The following is a 17,043-nucleotide window of genomic DNA, read 5'->3' on the forward strand; positions in this document are numbered from 1 at the left end:
GATCCGGGCAGAATTAGAAACGGGCCAACCAGAGGCTGTCAGAGATGATTAGCAGCAGGCCAGAGTGATCTGCAGATACAGTACCTACATAACAAATCAGACGTCTGCTTTGTGTCACAGTCGCTCTGACGAGTGTTTGAGGAGACGAACTTGACCTTGCGAGCTGTGTTAACAGGACCGAATGAGCCCCGCTGCTCCCGGAATCATTTGCATTGCTAGTGAAGGTGTGATAATTGCATATTATAACATCTACCCCCCCCTGTGGAAAGTCCCCTAATTTCAATAAACACTTGTGATTTCATCACGTTTTCTGGCATTTTCCATCAGTGCCAGAAGTTGGTGTCTCCTTCTCCTTTGTGAAAAGCTCTTTATATCTTTGTATATCCAGTGACTTTGTTTCCAGGTTTCACACAGTGTGTGTGGATATCAGCATATTCTTGGGATTATCCGCATGGAGGATGATCCTAATTCATTTGACCTACAAAAAGATAGCCTGTGCAGAGGAGACAGTTTTATGAGCCCATCTGTGTGTGTCACAGGTGTAAACCGGCCTTATCGGTGAATGTCTCATACAGTTCTCACTCTGTGTGTGGTTCGTTTAATAAAAACTGCGTTCTGATCGGTTTGCACTCATCTTCGTGAGACCAAACCTAGGCAGAGCTTGTGATCGCATGTTTTTAAGACGTGAAGTGGGAGAACATCTCCTCATCTGATTACATGATTTTTCCATTGAGTTTGGCAGTTTTTTTTTTCCATTGCCCACACAGTAAAACAGACATCTGCAACCGTCACTTTCATTATTCCCCACATTATCATACCTGAAAGTCACGTTTTATGTGAGAAAGGCAACGAAATCCAGGCAGTTTTCATCTCATAAGAGCCACAGCAGCAGGTCAGCATCCAGAGCCTGGTGATCTGCACCAGCCCAGCCGGGGTGAGTAACAACAACAAACTCTAAATCAGGGACTGCAGATGGCTGGGGTGCTGTTAACACTGTTAATTAAACAGTTTGGAATCTGTTTTTTATACTATTTCCACAGGGCATGCGTTGCATTTGTGATATCCATTAGTACCTTCCCTGTGCTCCTGCTCTCCTTTGTGGCAGGTTTCTCAATTGAATACATTTCGATTTATAGTGTGGCTCTCTCCCTCTGTCATTTATTTATTTAATTAAACAGGAGAGACACTTCATGCTTCTCGCAGGGATCCATTTATATATTTATTTGCGCCGGGAAATGTCAAACTACAAACTATTCATAATGTTGCTTTAAATGCCACCTGCGCTCCTTTTTAAGGAGTCAGAGCAGGTCACAAGCCGAAAACCGAGAGAGGAAAGGAGTCATACTTGTACCGGTCGGACTCTGTGGCTTCTCGTTACAAAGTAATTAACAGTACATTACTGGCACGCATCCATTTAATCGGTGAACTCCCAGCGGAGAACCATGTAAGCCATAAGAAATCATTGAGAGGGAAGATAATGTTGGATCAGAGAGCAGAGTGGGGCAGTATGGATTCCATACAGCCCTTGGTACTATTCCACATCGGGTGGGACACTTAATGCCAGCTTTGTGCATAACATAACTGCGTAATCTCATCGGGGAAATAACATCATAACAGTGGTTGCCACATGGGGGTAAAAAAACAAAAAAGTTGCACTACACATTTTCTTTCAATGGGAAGACAGAAAAAAAATTGCAGCTGATAAATTTACTGACTTGTAACTAAAAAAAACCCTTTCCATCCTGCTCCGGGTCACTTTTACTTGCTGACACTTGACAATTATTCGGGGAAGTGCAATTATAGTAAGTGTGCGCCTGCGAGAAAAAAAAAAAACCCAAAAAACACCCGAAACACGCGAAATGCGAAACGTGATGGTTGCATTGGAAGAATTACACAAGACAGGTGCGAACAACATCAGTGCACGAGGCAACAAGCAAAGTATCATTTACCTTGTTCGAGTGATAATAGTCCAGCGAGCTCAGGCAACTTGGATCAGTCGGTAGAGAGCATGAACCCACATTTGCCGGGGGCGCAGGATAAAATCTCACGTCCATCTCAGGCTGTGCGAGACTGAAGGCATGAAACCACTTTCCGCGGCTTTGGCTCACTATTGTCTCAGCAAACACAAACGCCGGAGCGGTGAGAGACGAGGAAAAAGAAGTGGGGGAGTTTCACTCGGTACACTTCTTCCCTCACATCCGTTCGCGGCCGAACTTCGGCACCAACTCTGGTGATGCGCAGTCCTCCTCAGAGCCGCGGCGCGCGCCGGGACGCGAACACTCACTCCCTCACTCACTCACTCACTCACTCAAAGCACAAATTCATTGATACGCACGTGTTGGCAAAAACAATACAAAAAAAAAAAAGAAAAAAAAAAAGAAAAGAAACCTCCCAACTTAAGGTCCTGTCTAAAAATCAAGGTATTTTCACGGCTCGTGAGCAGCCCGTCAATTTACAGCCGATCTGCACGCGCTCTGGGCTCCATACGGGCTTTGTTATGGAGGTGCATATTCTTGCATTGGTTCCAGTACAGAAGTGGTTGGACTTCCCTCTCTGCCATGCGACCTCTGCCGATAATAAACGGGAAAAAAAAAAAAGAGGAACGGAGGGAGAAGAGAAGGGGGAGGGGAGATTGGTGGCTGCCTTGGCAACCGTTCTCCTTTCTGCAACTGCGCGCTCCTGATTAGCTGGAAATGTAGTGGTGTGCACGGCCGTGCATTATAAAGCGCACTCTGCTTCCATCAGTGCTTCATAAAGGCTTCCATTTGGGTTATTGTGCCAAGGCGGATGGGAGGAGGTTGTGCGGAGGCTCTCCGCGGTTCGTCCGTGTTTATATGTATTTCTATTCCTCTCCGGTTCGTGGGCCCTGCAGACTGCAGAACAACTTTGTGATTTGTGACACTCAAGTGTGTGAATTAAACTATGATGGCTTCAAGCTGGAAACGGCTGTCCTGCATGAATAGCCCAGAATCAGCCAACATCAGGAAAAGTCACCTGTTTGTGATCATTTGCTTCAATATTAATACACTAAAAAACAAATAAAAAAACCCTCAACATTTTCATTGTTCTGTCTCAAGTGTATTTAAAGTCCTAAGTGCAAAAAATAGGAGGAAATGTGCAAAACCAGCTCCAAATAGTACAAGTATAGTTAAAAAAAAGCCCTGCAACACACACTTAGAGCGATGAGCTCTTTCCAAGAGGTGTAAGATATGGTGCGCTCAGCCTGGAATATGTACACGCAGATTTAATCTTGTAGCATACAGTTGCAAATGTGTGTGTGTGTGTGTGTGTGTGTGTGTGTGTGTGTGGAGAGACGCTGGGGCTGTGAGAGCTGCCTCTGACAGCTCACTGAATGTGATGGATAGCACACCCTTGCCCTGTGATGTGCATGCACATTTGATGTTGAAATGGCCTATCCATGGGACCATTGTCTTTCAATCATGTCAAGGCAAAGTACAGAACAGAGCACATTTTCTGCTGCCTGGCGTTATTACTATGCCACAGTTTACAGCACAATCCATATAGCATCCTTGCACAGAAATGTTCTTGGGTCTTGTGATGCAGTTCTCTTTTAAAGATGCCTAATTTAGTCCCCCTTTTTTGGGGGGAGATGCATCTGCATTAAAACAGCTGTAGCGCAGACTCTTTATTGCTCTTTAATAGTTTTGCAGACAGGCTTTCATTAGGTGAATCTGGATGTGAATACAGGAGAGCTTAACAGGGAGAAGGGTGCAATTGTTTTCACACAAACCGTGACAGCAGCCTCTGCCCACTGTAGCAGTTCTTATGTTCCCAACCTTCTGGAATTCAAAAGAGATGGTCATTATTTCGGCGGGCTCCATTATGTTCCTGCGCAGCCCCTTTATTTTTACAGTGCGGGCCTTCGCCGGTAGGCACGGCCCGCCACTCTCCCCGACCCGGCACACCGAGGGTTAACCACATGGCTCAGTGCCATGGCTTCATGGGAATGGAATGTGGAGTACTGTGTGTGCAGGGCTCCTTTCCCAGCATCCCTCACTGCCCAGGCGCATGCTAATGATCAGTATTATTGAAGCACAATTGATGGGCTAGCAACCAAACAAGAGAAACTAATTACTACTAAAGCTTTATTGTTCTTTAATTACTGAAGCTCTATGGCAATTAGTGCCGCACAAAGACGCAGCCCCACTTTAATCTCAAATAAAATGTGATTCAGATGAAAAAATTTGGAAGATGAAAGGTAGATAAGATAATTTGGCTTTCAGTGCGCTTCGCAGAAACGATGCCTGATTTGAGTGAAGCGTGGGACAACAAAAGAACTGCTGAGGACTGTGCTAATTTGAACTGAAAATCATCTCAAGACAGAATCTGTGTGTGATATTTCTGTGACCTTGGAAGGCGAAACAGCTCGCACACCCGCCCCCCCAAAAAAAAAAAAAAAAATACGAAAAGCTGAAAATCTTCCAACTTACAGAACAGTCGACCAAGCCTCTCGTGCGCAGTGCCATTAAAAGACGAACTTACAAAGTTTTCAGAGGCGTCTTTGTAGAATCACTCACAGTTTTGCTCCCATTTGAAGTGTATTTCAAACCAACAGAGACACGGGAAGAGAAAAAAAAACTCTGTGTAGCATTTTACACTGACTGTTTACTATCAACAAAATTATCACACGTTTTTTTTCCTCAGCCCAATAGCGATTGATTTTGAAGAACTCTGTATCACACGCACGGCTACATCGGTCATAATGAATTCATAATTAAATTCTGATTCTGCATCATTTAACTTGATTTAATTGTGTTAAAATGCTTCATGTCTTACATATTAACACCGAGGCTTAAAGACTGTCTGCCTGTCATTGTTCGGCGCCGACGCCGGCTGAATGCAGAACCTGCTTTCGCTTCAAACTTGTCACACTTTTGAAAGTAGCGTGACCTTTTGAAACATCATTAGTCATAATTTATGCATCATTAATGCGGCTTCAAAATTACTGTACAGCCCACAGTGTCTTAAAGTTACATATGTCCACGAGAGCTTGGATGAAATTTACTGGCATTCATAAACAATTAAGGCGAAGATTTGCACGATGTACGATCCGCTCTGTAATTGCCATTCAAATCAATCCTTCTACATGACTGCTGATGAATTTCAATTGCAGGCCACTCAGACGCACAATGCACGTGGATTACACAGGAATGCTATAGAGGAAGAAGAAAAAAAAAAAACAGAAAGAAGACGAAGAAGAAGCAAAGAACATCAGACATACTTCTGATTGACAAGAGCTGACAACCACAGCAGTGGAGCGTTTACCCAGGATTTTTATGAATTTGAAATGCAGTTTAAAAGAACTTGTAACTCTGAATTAGAAGACGTAGGGATGGAAATAAAAGGAACATTCAAGTATAACGGAGGTGCAGGAGCAGGCACTGTGATCTGAGTACTTGGGTTTTTCACAACTTCATTCTAATTTCTGACTGTTAGATAATCAGCAAACATAAAGTTTACATTTTCACTTCTACATTAAAGGTGAATCCATACATTGTATTATCTTTTTTATATTGAGACCTCTCTGTCAACTGCTACACAACACACAGCACAAAAGAAGGTGACTGATGTTATTCTAGCAGGAAAGGAAGTTTTTATAAAGTGTAGGTGTGACAGATATTCAAAATCAATGTTTATTTATTTATTTTTTTAAGTTCTCCCAAAGAGAAAGTTTGGATTAACTTAAGCCAAAGTTCACACAATGCAAACTTGCAGGAGTCTGCTCTGAGGGCACAAACTTGGAGTTTTATAGATGGAAAGTTGTTGGAGATCCAGTGAACACCTTTTTAAAAGCAGTTGTTTGTTTTTGTCTTACCACTGGCCTGTTGTCTATATATGCTGCATAACCGAACTCTGCTTTTTGTAATTTTGAAAGTATTCAAGACAAAAACGTTTAAATGTGTTGTTTGATGGTTTATGGGTATACGAAGTATTTTAGCTTGAAATTCCCTGTTTAAACCCGACACACCTTCAGACATGCAGGATGTGCTGCACTTTTGCTATCTGCCATCTGCAATAATCTGATCTGTTCATGCAAACTGTGCAAGGTACATGCAAATGACACGATTATATTAAACTCTCTGTGTTGTGCTTGTTCCAAAACGTTGAAGCGTTCCTCCACATTCAATAAAAACATGTCTGGTGCTCATGTACAATATTTTCAATATATAACAGCTTAAAAAATGAGAAGACACTCCTTTATGGATTTCCTTTGTTTTCCACTGAAACTTTTACATTAGCCAGAAAAAAACATACTTATATGTTATAGTTTTATATATATGGTTGAGAAGTGTACCATGATCCACAGTGTTTACTAATGCAACGCAGCGTGTTACTTCTGAAGCACACATCTGTCTGTTGCACGTATGAAACTGTGAAATACAGTAAATAACGGCACAACTGTGAAAGCCTGCAAGGCACATCCGGCTAAATTCATCTCATGGCTGACGGATAAATGTCAAAGGTTCCGTATTTACTGAAAATCAATATTGCCGTATCGAGAATCGTTTCATAAAATGTCAATGAACCTGTAGCACTGGAAGAAGTACGAATATGAAATGATCACTCAATAGTAGTGAGTTGAAATGAAATTTGGGGGGTTCGTGGAAAACGGAGGTGCAAAGGTTTTACTTCACTCAATCACCTGAGGAAAAACTTAGGGACACCACTCCATCCTACTTTGCTGACCTCTGACCTCTCTGCCAGGTCACTCTGACCCCGGTTATTTCGGCAGGGCATGGGAACCGGCAGTGTGCGCCGAATGTGTCAACAACCTGATCTCAAACACACACCCGCAAACAGCCGCTCAGATAATGTGTCTGGCATCGTTCATGTGCCAGAGAACAAAAGAGAGACTGGTAATTTTCCATCCATCACAAACAGTCTGTTTCACTGCCTTTTAAATGTAAACCTGTTTTCTTACCACCCCCCCATTCATTCTCAGTTTCTATTGGAGAAGCCTCAGCCGCACAGGCTGGAAAACAAAGAGGTCGCGACCCAGTTTCCTCAGAGGTCAGCTCCCATACTTTGTCCGCTGGACGTCGATCGGCTGAAATCTAAACCAGAGAAAGATTACGTCCATGTGTGGCTCTCTCTGATTTACCCCGCACCAGGAAAACGCTGACTCCCCAGCAGCAGACGCAGTTACAGTACGCCTGTAAATCTGAACCAGCGGCAGGAAAAAAAAAAAAAAGGAAACGCCGGCGTATTATTTGACTGACATCATGTCCTCATTGTGTCATCCACCTTGCAAATCAGCCCCAAGCATAATTAAGGAAAATCACCACAGGGCTTACATGCAACGACTCTTGATTTGGTAAAAGAGTGTATACCTTTCCCCCCCCCAACCCCTCCCCATAAAGGGCTACAGGAAGACAGAGCGGCTCAGTGCGAACGAGAGCAGACTTGTCAGTCTGACCACGTTTCATTTAGCACTTCATTTCAAGGAAATTCAAGAGACTCTTCTAATTGCCTATAGCATTTCAGCTCTCATTTGGAGGAAGACTGTATTGCAGTCTGCAGGAGCTTACTTCTGTAGTTTCTCACATCATTAAAAAGGCCAACATTTGCACATTGAGATAATGCCAAGCCAGCTAAAGTTTAGATTTCCTTTTTCGTTTTATCATTTTTTTTTTTTTTCCAACGTTGTGTGGAAACAGCGTGTTGTTTTGATTGCCTGTGCTCGCTTGGCGTGATCACAACCCGCCGGTGACATTTGCTCGCCATTTCTTTCTGGACACATTTCGTCTCATGTGCACGGCCCAGAGTGTGTTTTTGTGCACGTGTAGGAAAACAGGACCGATTCTTATTTCTTCTCAATAAGACACATGGCATCATTTGCCGGTGGAAATTGTTTGTCATTCAAGCGGAGGGATTGTGACTCACTCCTATATAAAGAAATTCAAGCATCCAATCACCGTCCCTTTCAGATGAGCAATTAGGATTCTTTTTGAGTAGCTCAAATTACAGATGTTTCTCCCAAGTCGGAGGGTGGTGGAAAAAAAAAAAATGAAGCTAATTTAAATGCAGGCATCTTTCTAATGTCACCTAACAGCAACGACAAACAATAAATACGGCTTATTTTTCTGTGACTGCCTTTTAAAGAATTAATTTGGTCATAAGTCATTTATTTTGCGGCATAGTTTCTTCAGGAGCTGTTTAACCTTCACGGCTTTGCTGAGAACTGAAACTAAAATCTGCTTTTTTATGCAGATGTGTGGGCATGATATGAGAACATTTCACTGTTAAGAACTGAAACAAACTTGGAAAAAAAAAAAAAAACCTAAACTTTTTGTCACTGTGTTACAGTTAAGACATGCAGATTCCATGTAAGCTTTATCCATGCGCGGAGGTGAGACAATGCTTGTGCTTCTAATGTTCCATCCACTGATTAAATCAAGCATATTTGATCTTTATCTGGGCTGAAGGATGATGCCTGCACTGGCCTCCGTCCAGGTCCTGCAGGCTGTGAAATAGGACCGCCATACATTTATTTATTAGAGGCACTGTAAGTGTGGTCTCACATCTGTGGTTGAATCTGGAAAGTTCCGTACGATTCTGTCGAGCCGAACGTTAAAGGGCGTTCCGCCCATCAATATATACTGAAATCGGACGATTATCAAACACATTTCTTCTAAATGTGATCATTTGGGACTCGTACTGTCAGCATGCAGCACATCTAAGCAGAACGCTTCCTTTTGAAATGTTATTGTTCCCTCCGTGATTGCAGTCTATTTGCTTCATGTAATATGGATCAACCTTCATCAAACATTAGTGTAATGTAGGAAAGTGGCTCCGGAAATTCTGTCCATTCCAGATCACAGAGCTGTGAGGCTTTGACTGTGTGGAGATCGTCAAAATTAGATCCGAGCACGCTAAAGAAAACCATAGTAGGTTTTCAGAGTCGAGAGAGGACTGCCTGAAGACTGAAAACTGCCTGAAAAAAAGTCAGACTGCAGCGTGGACCCAGTGTGGAAAAATATATACATATTACAACACACTTAATTCATAAGAACACAGTGATTTCATACCTGCAGGCAACAGTACGACAAATCTGGACCCAGCTGAAACAGTCAGAAAGAGCCACTGTGAAAACATTAAATCCATTATTGTTGATTTGTCCCGTCTCATGCAGCCATGTTGTAAACTGAACTCAAGCTTTTAGAAGCTGAATATCAGTCCAATCAGGGTTATTTACTCTCCTTTCCTTGGAAGTACGAGATAACTGAAATATAATCAACAATAAAATAAAAAAAAATGCTTCACTTTATAAATGAAGTGTTGCAATATTTGCATTTTTTTTTGCAGTTGGCTACATGGTGATTGTTTGTCAGTTTACAGCTCTGCTGAGTGTTTTTTTGCTCAACAGTTTTTAAGGATTCTTACAAAGACATCTGAAGCTTTGCTGTAAAATCTATCATTACTTCTTCTTTAGCGTGTCTGGAGCATCCTGGACCTGCTTTGCGATGTTGTATAAAATCACTAAAAACAGTTTAAACTGTCCTTCTTTGGGTCAAATTTAAATTTATTAAGATCCTACATAATATGTTCTACACTGGATGCTCACACATGCAAACAAAGATATCTAAATTAGGATTTTGTGACTGCCGTGCAAAGTCATAGTGCCAGAAAGTCCTAACAAATGAAATGTGACAACATGGAGTTGGACGTGTAAGTAATCGAACATGTCGTGACACACCAACTACATTCTGAATTTTTCAAAAAAGAGAAAGAAAAGAAGATTCAATGCGGTATTGATCTGTCACAATGTCAACACTGGAAGCAAAACAGTGAAAAAGAAGAGGAAATCAAGAAAATATGGCAAGATCTAGGATGAGGGATGAAAAAGAAACTACATAAAATAAAAAAATAAAAAAATAAATAAAATTCTGCAAATAAAAGTTGCGGGGGCCATCTTAGGGAATGCCTCTCAGAACACTAACAGCAGTTTCTCTGGAGATTGGTCAGACTTTCTTCTTCACGTGTTAAACGCTGACAAAACCATAAAATACTTTCACATGTTGTAAATCATGCTGTGCTGCATATTACTGATTACAGTCATTTACCAAATATTATCTGTTCACAAATGCAAACAGAGCACGATGTGCACGTTTACAGTCAGATCACCTTCTACATGGGTTTGTGCACGATATCAAGTTTGAGCAAGTTTTTAGGTGCTTAATCGTTTAGTAGATCAGGCCCTCAGGGAGAAACCGGCAGCGCTGAAATGGGGGCGACTGGGACTGACCAGTGCGTGCATGCTTGGACAAACTGGCCAGACTCGAGACAAACTGGCAGCTTTTACACGAATGGTTTTCCAAATCCGACCACAGACAACAGTAAGACAAGTTATTATTACTCATTTCGCTTGAAGCTAATTCAGCGTCACTCAGCCGATCCTTGTGAAATAGCTGTCTGCAAAAGTAAAACATTTTCTATTTAAAATTGAATGTAATAAAGTAAACAGCAATCTATCATCGTACAGAGTAAATTCAGTATTCGACTCATAATTAATGGCTGTGTTCCTAAAGCGGTCTCACCTCACCTCGGCTCTTTTACAGGCACAATAATATTATATTCCTGCCGCACAAGTGAGTCCATGTGGCGAGAAGTGTCTGTGATTACAGGATATGCAGAAAAAAAATCTGCTTCATGGCCAAATTCCTGCAAATATCTCACTGCTCACTCTCATGCTCGTAATGCAGCAAACAAATCTTTGCAATTTTGCACAAAGTAAGCGTCAGTGTCTTTGTTCGACGCTTTCAAGCAGCCCAAGGTTCTGGTGCGGGGCTCGCTCAGCCAACGCACCTCCATAAGTACATTTTCCAAACGTGTTGATTTCTTTTTACCCCATTTCTGACATTAATTCCAGAACAGCAACTTGAAAACAGTGGTAAAGAGTGTCAAATGTGAAAAAGCCAAGAAAAATGTGACCGTATTTGTACATACAAACCACATCAATTCATACGGAAACAGTTTGTTCATTTTTGAATATAAGCTATTCCAGTGAATCCAGCACCAGATATTCATGGTCATGGGATTTAATACGTTGTATTGTGGGACGTACATCATACATGAAAAGTTGAATTATTCCTATTCAGAAAGAAAAATCAAATTCTAAATGTTGAAATATATGAAATAATGTTTTTTGCTATTTGCTGACGACGAAAAGTCACACAAACACAACGGTGACAACGAGTTGAAGGATCCCTGAACCACATCCTGAAGTCGAAGGCTCGCATGTGAAAGCGTTCTAACGAGCGCCTTGCAAAGGGTTAAAAACGGTGATTCCAAAGATGGTTATGCAACTTTGGCCTGTTTTCAGTGAAGGTGCCTGCACAGAGGGCTGAGTGTCTTCTGATGTCGGAGCGCTCCTCCGAACAGCAGGTCGGACCTCAGTCAGCCCGGCCGGAGCTCCATCATCGCCGGTGGAAAGCAGGGCAGAGAAAAGACTTTCTCATCAGATCCCCAGAGAGGTTCCAGATTAGAGCTTTATGGTTGCTACCTTGCAACGAGATGAAGATTCTCCTCCTCGGGCGGGCAGAGTTGAGCCGGGGAACATGCTCTGTATGGGTGTCTGTGTTGGACATGACTGCCCGCATGAATAAAATATGGCCTTTGAACATGCTGTTCAACACTCAGTGAACAACAATATCCTTTTAGGAGTAATTTCACTTAGGCTGTGTGTCCTCGCCAGTCTCACCCCGTCTTTCTTTCTCTTTTTACAGACACAAACAAACACACACACATACACACACACACACAGACTCATATTTTCAAGGGTGAGAGAATGCTACATTACCATTACCAGTGAACACAGAGGCTTGGAGGAGGGAGAAGAAAGAGGGAGGAGGGGGGCTGGAGGGAAGGGATGGGATAAAATCCATCAGATTTGATGGCATGGTGATGTAGATAATGTTTTCTCTTTTTAGCTCAGCTCACAGAAAAGAAAGCCGAACACAACCACTTTCTCTCCCTCACGCTCTCTGTTTTGAATGAAAAGGGAGCACAATGTACCGAGTTTGTGTGTCTAACATGTCTCTTTGTGCACAAACACCGTGCCCTTTTACCTATCAGAATGATTGCCCCACCATTATGTGATTTAATGGTAAAACACACATACTCTTAATCTGGCTGCACCGCTCTGCCAGAGGAGCTGGGTTTATAGTCGACAGAAAGAGGGAGAGAGAGAGAGAGAAAAAAAAAAAGGAACATAATTATCCAGTTTCTCATCTGTTTGCACAAATAGGACAGAAAACCCCTCAAAAACTGTTCAACGCTACGGTAATTTGCCGCAGAGAAACATTGGAAAACAAATGTGTTCAGGAAATGTAGATGGGTTTTTAAGGTCTGAAAGCCACAGCTGCTTGGCAAGCAGGAGCTGGCTCCTTTTGTCTTTTATCTTCTTCTGTAATGTGCACAGGTGCTGCTTAATTCAATTGGAGAACGTTGCCATGGTTTTACATTAATATATTTCCATGTTACCATTACGACTGTTGTCATGGAGATGATAGGACCTATTTGAACTGAAAGCAGTGATGGTTTTATGGGGGTACTGCTCTCTCTCTCTCTCTCTCTCTCTCTCTCTCTGCTCTCTCTCTCTGCTCTCTCTCTGCTCCTCTTTCTCTCTCTCTTTCATTTGGTTGCTCCATGTCAGGTCACATGGTATGCAGCCAGATTTAAGGCTTGACTTCACTGTTCATAACCCCCCCCCCTCTTCTTTTTTTTTCTTTTTCTCCCTTCTATCTCAGTATTGCTGGAGCAAAAGACGCATTTCAACTGTACCTGGCAACCAACAGATTCAGGGATTAAAAAAAAGAAAAAAAAGAAAAAAGAAACTGTTCTTTTTTTTTTTTTTTTTTTGCTTTTTTGCTGCTCTGATGCTGAAATCACATCAGGCATCGTGCAGAAGAACCGTTCCAATACATGACGCTGAAAATAATTTTCACTAATGTTACCATTGACTTTCATTACCACTGAGGCCACTCTGATTGAACACTTTTTGAATCCCCGGAGAAAATGGTCACACAAGAAAATGAACAGGCTAATCAGGTACAAAGGTTGGCTCGCACTGGAAATGAAATTTGCTCAAAATCAAAACAACTATATACACCACAGACATGTTTTTTTTTTTAAACATTGTCTACTACGAACATCTAATCGAGACACGGTTATTTCAATTAAAGTAATTGCACACTTTCATAAAATCAATACCGCTCCCTGGTACCATAATTGCTTCTTTCAATCAATTTGATGCATTTTCTAGAACAAAAGGCAAAGCAGGGGTATTCAATTTACTCAAGCATACCAAAGTTGATGGAATGCTTGTATTGGCTATTAAGGCACTGGTTGTTTTCTTCTTCTTCTTAAGGATGCCAGTGGAATATCTTCAGAGGCAAGTTCAAAGTCACCTTGTTATCTCTGGATTTGGTCTGCGATGCCACTGTAACTCATTATATCTGCGCGCACGAGAGCAGCGGCGTATTAGTACCCTGGTACCTTTCTGAAATGAGATGCAAAATGCATCACAATATGCAGTAACTTTGCTGAAAATTGACCTTAGTTTCTGCTAATGAACGTGCGTGCGTGCACGGAGGCGAGCACGTGCACGTGCACACGCGGCGCTTCGATTCGCACACACCTTGATTGAAGGTCCAAACAAATGCAGAGAAAATCTAACAAAAGCAGCCATGAGAAACTGGGCTGTACTGACAGCTTTGATCCATCAGCAAACCGTGATGCACGGCGCAGGCAAACGTGCCCTACTTTTCTTTGCATTAACCGAGCTCCAAACATTTTCTGAATTTTTAGACTTACAGTATTTTAGGCTGCTATTCCTCCACCACTGTTGTTGAAATGAAATAACTTAGAATTAGAAATAGGTTGCTTTCTTGTGTGTCTTTTCTTTTCACTCTATCTTGGTCGCACACACACACACACACACACACACACACATACACACACACAGCACAGAGAAACCCATGTTTAAGGCAACAACATTTTCCCTCTCTGTCTCTCTCTCTCTGTCTTTTTTTTTTTTTGCATTTCTGTCTTTTTTTTCGGATAATGAAAAATGTCTGATATGAAACTCAGGACTCGCAGTGCAGCACCAAGCTTTCTGCTATTCTTATACAAACACAAAGTGACAAGATGGTTACTCTCTCTGCACACTGACAGTTCATTCCGGACTAGGAAAAATGTCAAAAATGTTTAGTCACGGCTGAGTGGACTTAATTACCATCCTCTAGGCTGCCTCAGAACTCAGTGCCACTAATGGTCCCGAGCTACAGATAAAATTCCATTTACAAGAATGTTGCAGCCACAAGATCTGATTTGGCCAATATGAAATATTTACTTTGATGTAATTAAAGTGACAATGCTTATCACCCGCTCTGGACCTGAAAAGGAAGGAATCGCCCTGTTTTGATAAATGTGAAAACAATTAACGCTGGCCTTTCACATGAAGTCGAGGCAAAAATGTATCAGTTGCTGTCTGCAGCCGTAAAGCCAATAGAATAAACAGCAAACAGCGGAAATGCGTTGATTTTAATTATTATTTACCCAGACAGTTACTCTGGTTTCTTAACAAGGTTACAGACGGAAAAGAAAGCAACAGCGTGAGACTTTAACAAGTGCTTTATCTTCACAAGGCAAACACGAAGAGAGGGAAACACAAGCTCACATATAGACAGTTTTAGACTCAGCGCGTTTTTCTGCTGAGAACAATGAAGAACAGTCAGGCACGCACAGGAAGAACATGCAAACTCGGCCCAAAAAACATCTGTAGCAACCAATAATGTTGCAAAGACCATTTAAAGTGGAATAAATCCAGCAACATAAAAGCAGCTTCTTACATTATTTGCAGCTTATTACATTATTGGGTTGATTACAGTTGGAATTGATTAATGTTTATATTAGATATCAGGTATTAGATGATCAGCCATGATTACAGGATTGTGTGCTGTGAGGTTTCCAGTCCAGGATTGGAGCTGAAGGTCGTGATAACCAAACCTTACAATTATTTTGTGAAATTTAGCTGTGGTGATCAAACTTTAAAGGGGCTGTTTCATGCTTTTTTAGCTGGTCCAAACCCTAGAAATGGCATTAACATGGTAATAGTTTAATTTTGGCGCTAAGGAAAAGTCATTTTGTGTGAAATAAAAGATTTTCTGGGACTAACTCTAAAATCTGGAAGAGCAAACGCTCTGTTCCACTGAAATCCCGCCTCTCCCCCTGTGGACTTTGACTGACAGCGTACTTCAGCCAATGAGCGCTTAAAAACAAATACGCTGGCTCGCTTTAGCTCTTTAGCTCTAGCTTCTCGACACACAAAGACACGTGAAAACGCCTTTTCCTGTTAGAAACTCACCAAGCGCAGACCCTTCAGACTCTTGCTCTTGCTTGATTGTTGCTTTCAGACGATGGTTAAGCTTTATCTTCGTAATCGGAGTTACAAAAAGCGGCAACGCTGATTGCCGAGGGCCTGCGGGAGGGGGGGCTCAGGGGAGCCATCTTCACCGTGTGACGTCAACGTGGGAAACGGAGCGTTTTCATGGTGCGAGAGGGGCTGCCTCTCCGATCAGCAGAAACACGAGGAAAGCTCAAACACGCAGGCACGAAGGAAAAAAAAATGCTTTGAGGGTGTTTTTGGTGAATACATAACCATAACTATATAACAAGGTTAAAACATACAAAAACTGAATTTTGCATGATACAGTCCCTTTAATAATGAAACCTACATTTTGGATAGTTTGTCGACAAACAAAATGAATAATGCAATTAAAACAACACTTAAAATGACAGCAGCCATGATTATTTTTTATAGTTGCAGAGATGGGACAAAAAGTGATTTATTAATAAAACTGTAATCATCATGATTTTCCTTTCAGTTCAGTTTGAAGGTGGTTTGATTTATTCAGAGCAACAGGAAAATCCAATCAGACACTGTCAGATGTTCATCCTCACCCATATCAGACCACAACACAGTGGCTATTTTATACATGCTATACATGCTTTTCTCAAAGTTTAAAGTGTTTACAGTTTATATCATCTTTATCTAAGGTGTCCTCATACAACCATCTGTAAATGATCACCCCACAAAAACACACATCTGATTTGAAAATGATGATTTCCACAGGAAGTACAGGCCGACGCGGCGAGCGAGCTGCCATCCGCTCACTCAGGAGTGGCTTCGCAGGTCGGTGCCGAATATCTGGACATTTATATGTAAATGCAGTTTAGGCTGAAGCAGCAGGGCGATCAAATGTGATGTTATGTCTGGTGATGTAAAGCTCAGGAAGTTCCTGTTTTCACTCTTGCAGATGAGACGCCGCATGGACCATTGTGCCTCTCCTCCCTTCACATCCATCATGTGAAAATGAGTTCACATGCATCACTGCTAACATAATGTTCTTAAGAGGCTAAGGGAAAGGCTCACCTAACATGCAAGATGGCACAATAAAGAAGAACCCACTGACATTAATGAAAATGTATACCATTTAAAACTACCAGAAGCAATGGCTGAGAGGAAGACAAAGCATTATTTATTAATAGTAAATGGCTTAGTGGACCGGCTGTTGATGGCATGGGCTATTTTAATACCGTCTCCATACACTTGATGTTCTTTGTTGCCAGGTTCTTCTTCAGGGAATCAAACTGTTATAATGTTCTTTTGCTGATTGGACTATGTTTGGATTAGCACTGGAACATGAAAAGTGTCGGAAAAAGAAAGAAACCGCGGACAGTCTGAAATCAAATAAAAATCAAATTAAATTTTTTTCATTGTCTTTCAAATATAAAAAAAAACACACATGTTGACCATCATTTACAAATGTGCAAATCTGTAATTTTTTTCTATTAAGAATACACATGATTTCTATTTCACTTCATTTGTACTTTTCTAGTCTATATTTACCTCAATCCTCCCCCCCCCCCCCCCCGCTCCCCTCCTCCCCTCCTCATCTCCCTCAGTTTGTAACCTGAATACAGTAGCGCAGTGGACCAATCGATCACAGGGAGTCCTTT

General features: G+C 41.7%; 1 protein-coding gene and 1 long non-coding RNA gene across 2 annotated transcripts in view; one reads left to right on the forward strand and one right to left on the reverse strand.

Annotated features, from left to right (window-relative positions):
• The window catches only part of LOC115408814 (thymocyte selection-associated high mobility group box protein TOX-like), a 65,791-nt gene extending 63,517 nt beyond the window's left edge, over positions 1-2,274 (reverse strand). The window contains 1 exon segment of the mRNA XM_030119744.1: positions 1,950-2,274. Within this exon segment, the coding sequence (XP_029975604.1) occupies positions 1,950-2,054 (105 nt within the window). The 5' untranslated portion in view covers positions 2,055-2,274.
• On the forward strand, positions 681-16,815 carry LOC115408815 (uncharacterized). The gene is made up of 3 exons (XR_003933797.1): positions 681-934; positions 16,157-16,216; positions 16,341-16,815. It is a non-coding gene; the product is annotated as an uncharacterized LOC115408815 (long non-coding RNA).
• Positions 16,816-17,043: the final 228 nt, after the last annotated feature.

Source organism: Salarias fasciatus, chromosome 20 (assembly GCF_902148845.1).
Source record: "Salarias fasciatus chromosome 20, fSalaFa1.1, whole genome shotgun sequence".
Taxonomy (NCBI): domain Eukaryota; kingdom Metazoa; phylum Chordata; class Actinopteri; order Blenniiformes; family Blenniidae; genus Salarias; species Salarias fasciatus.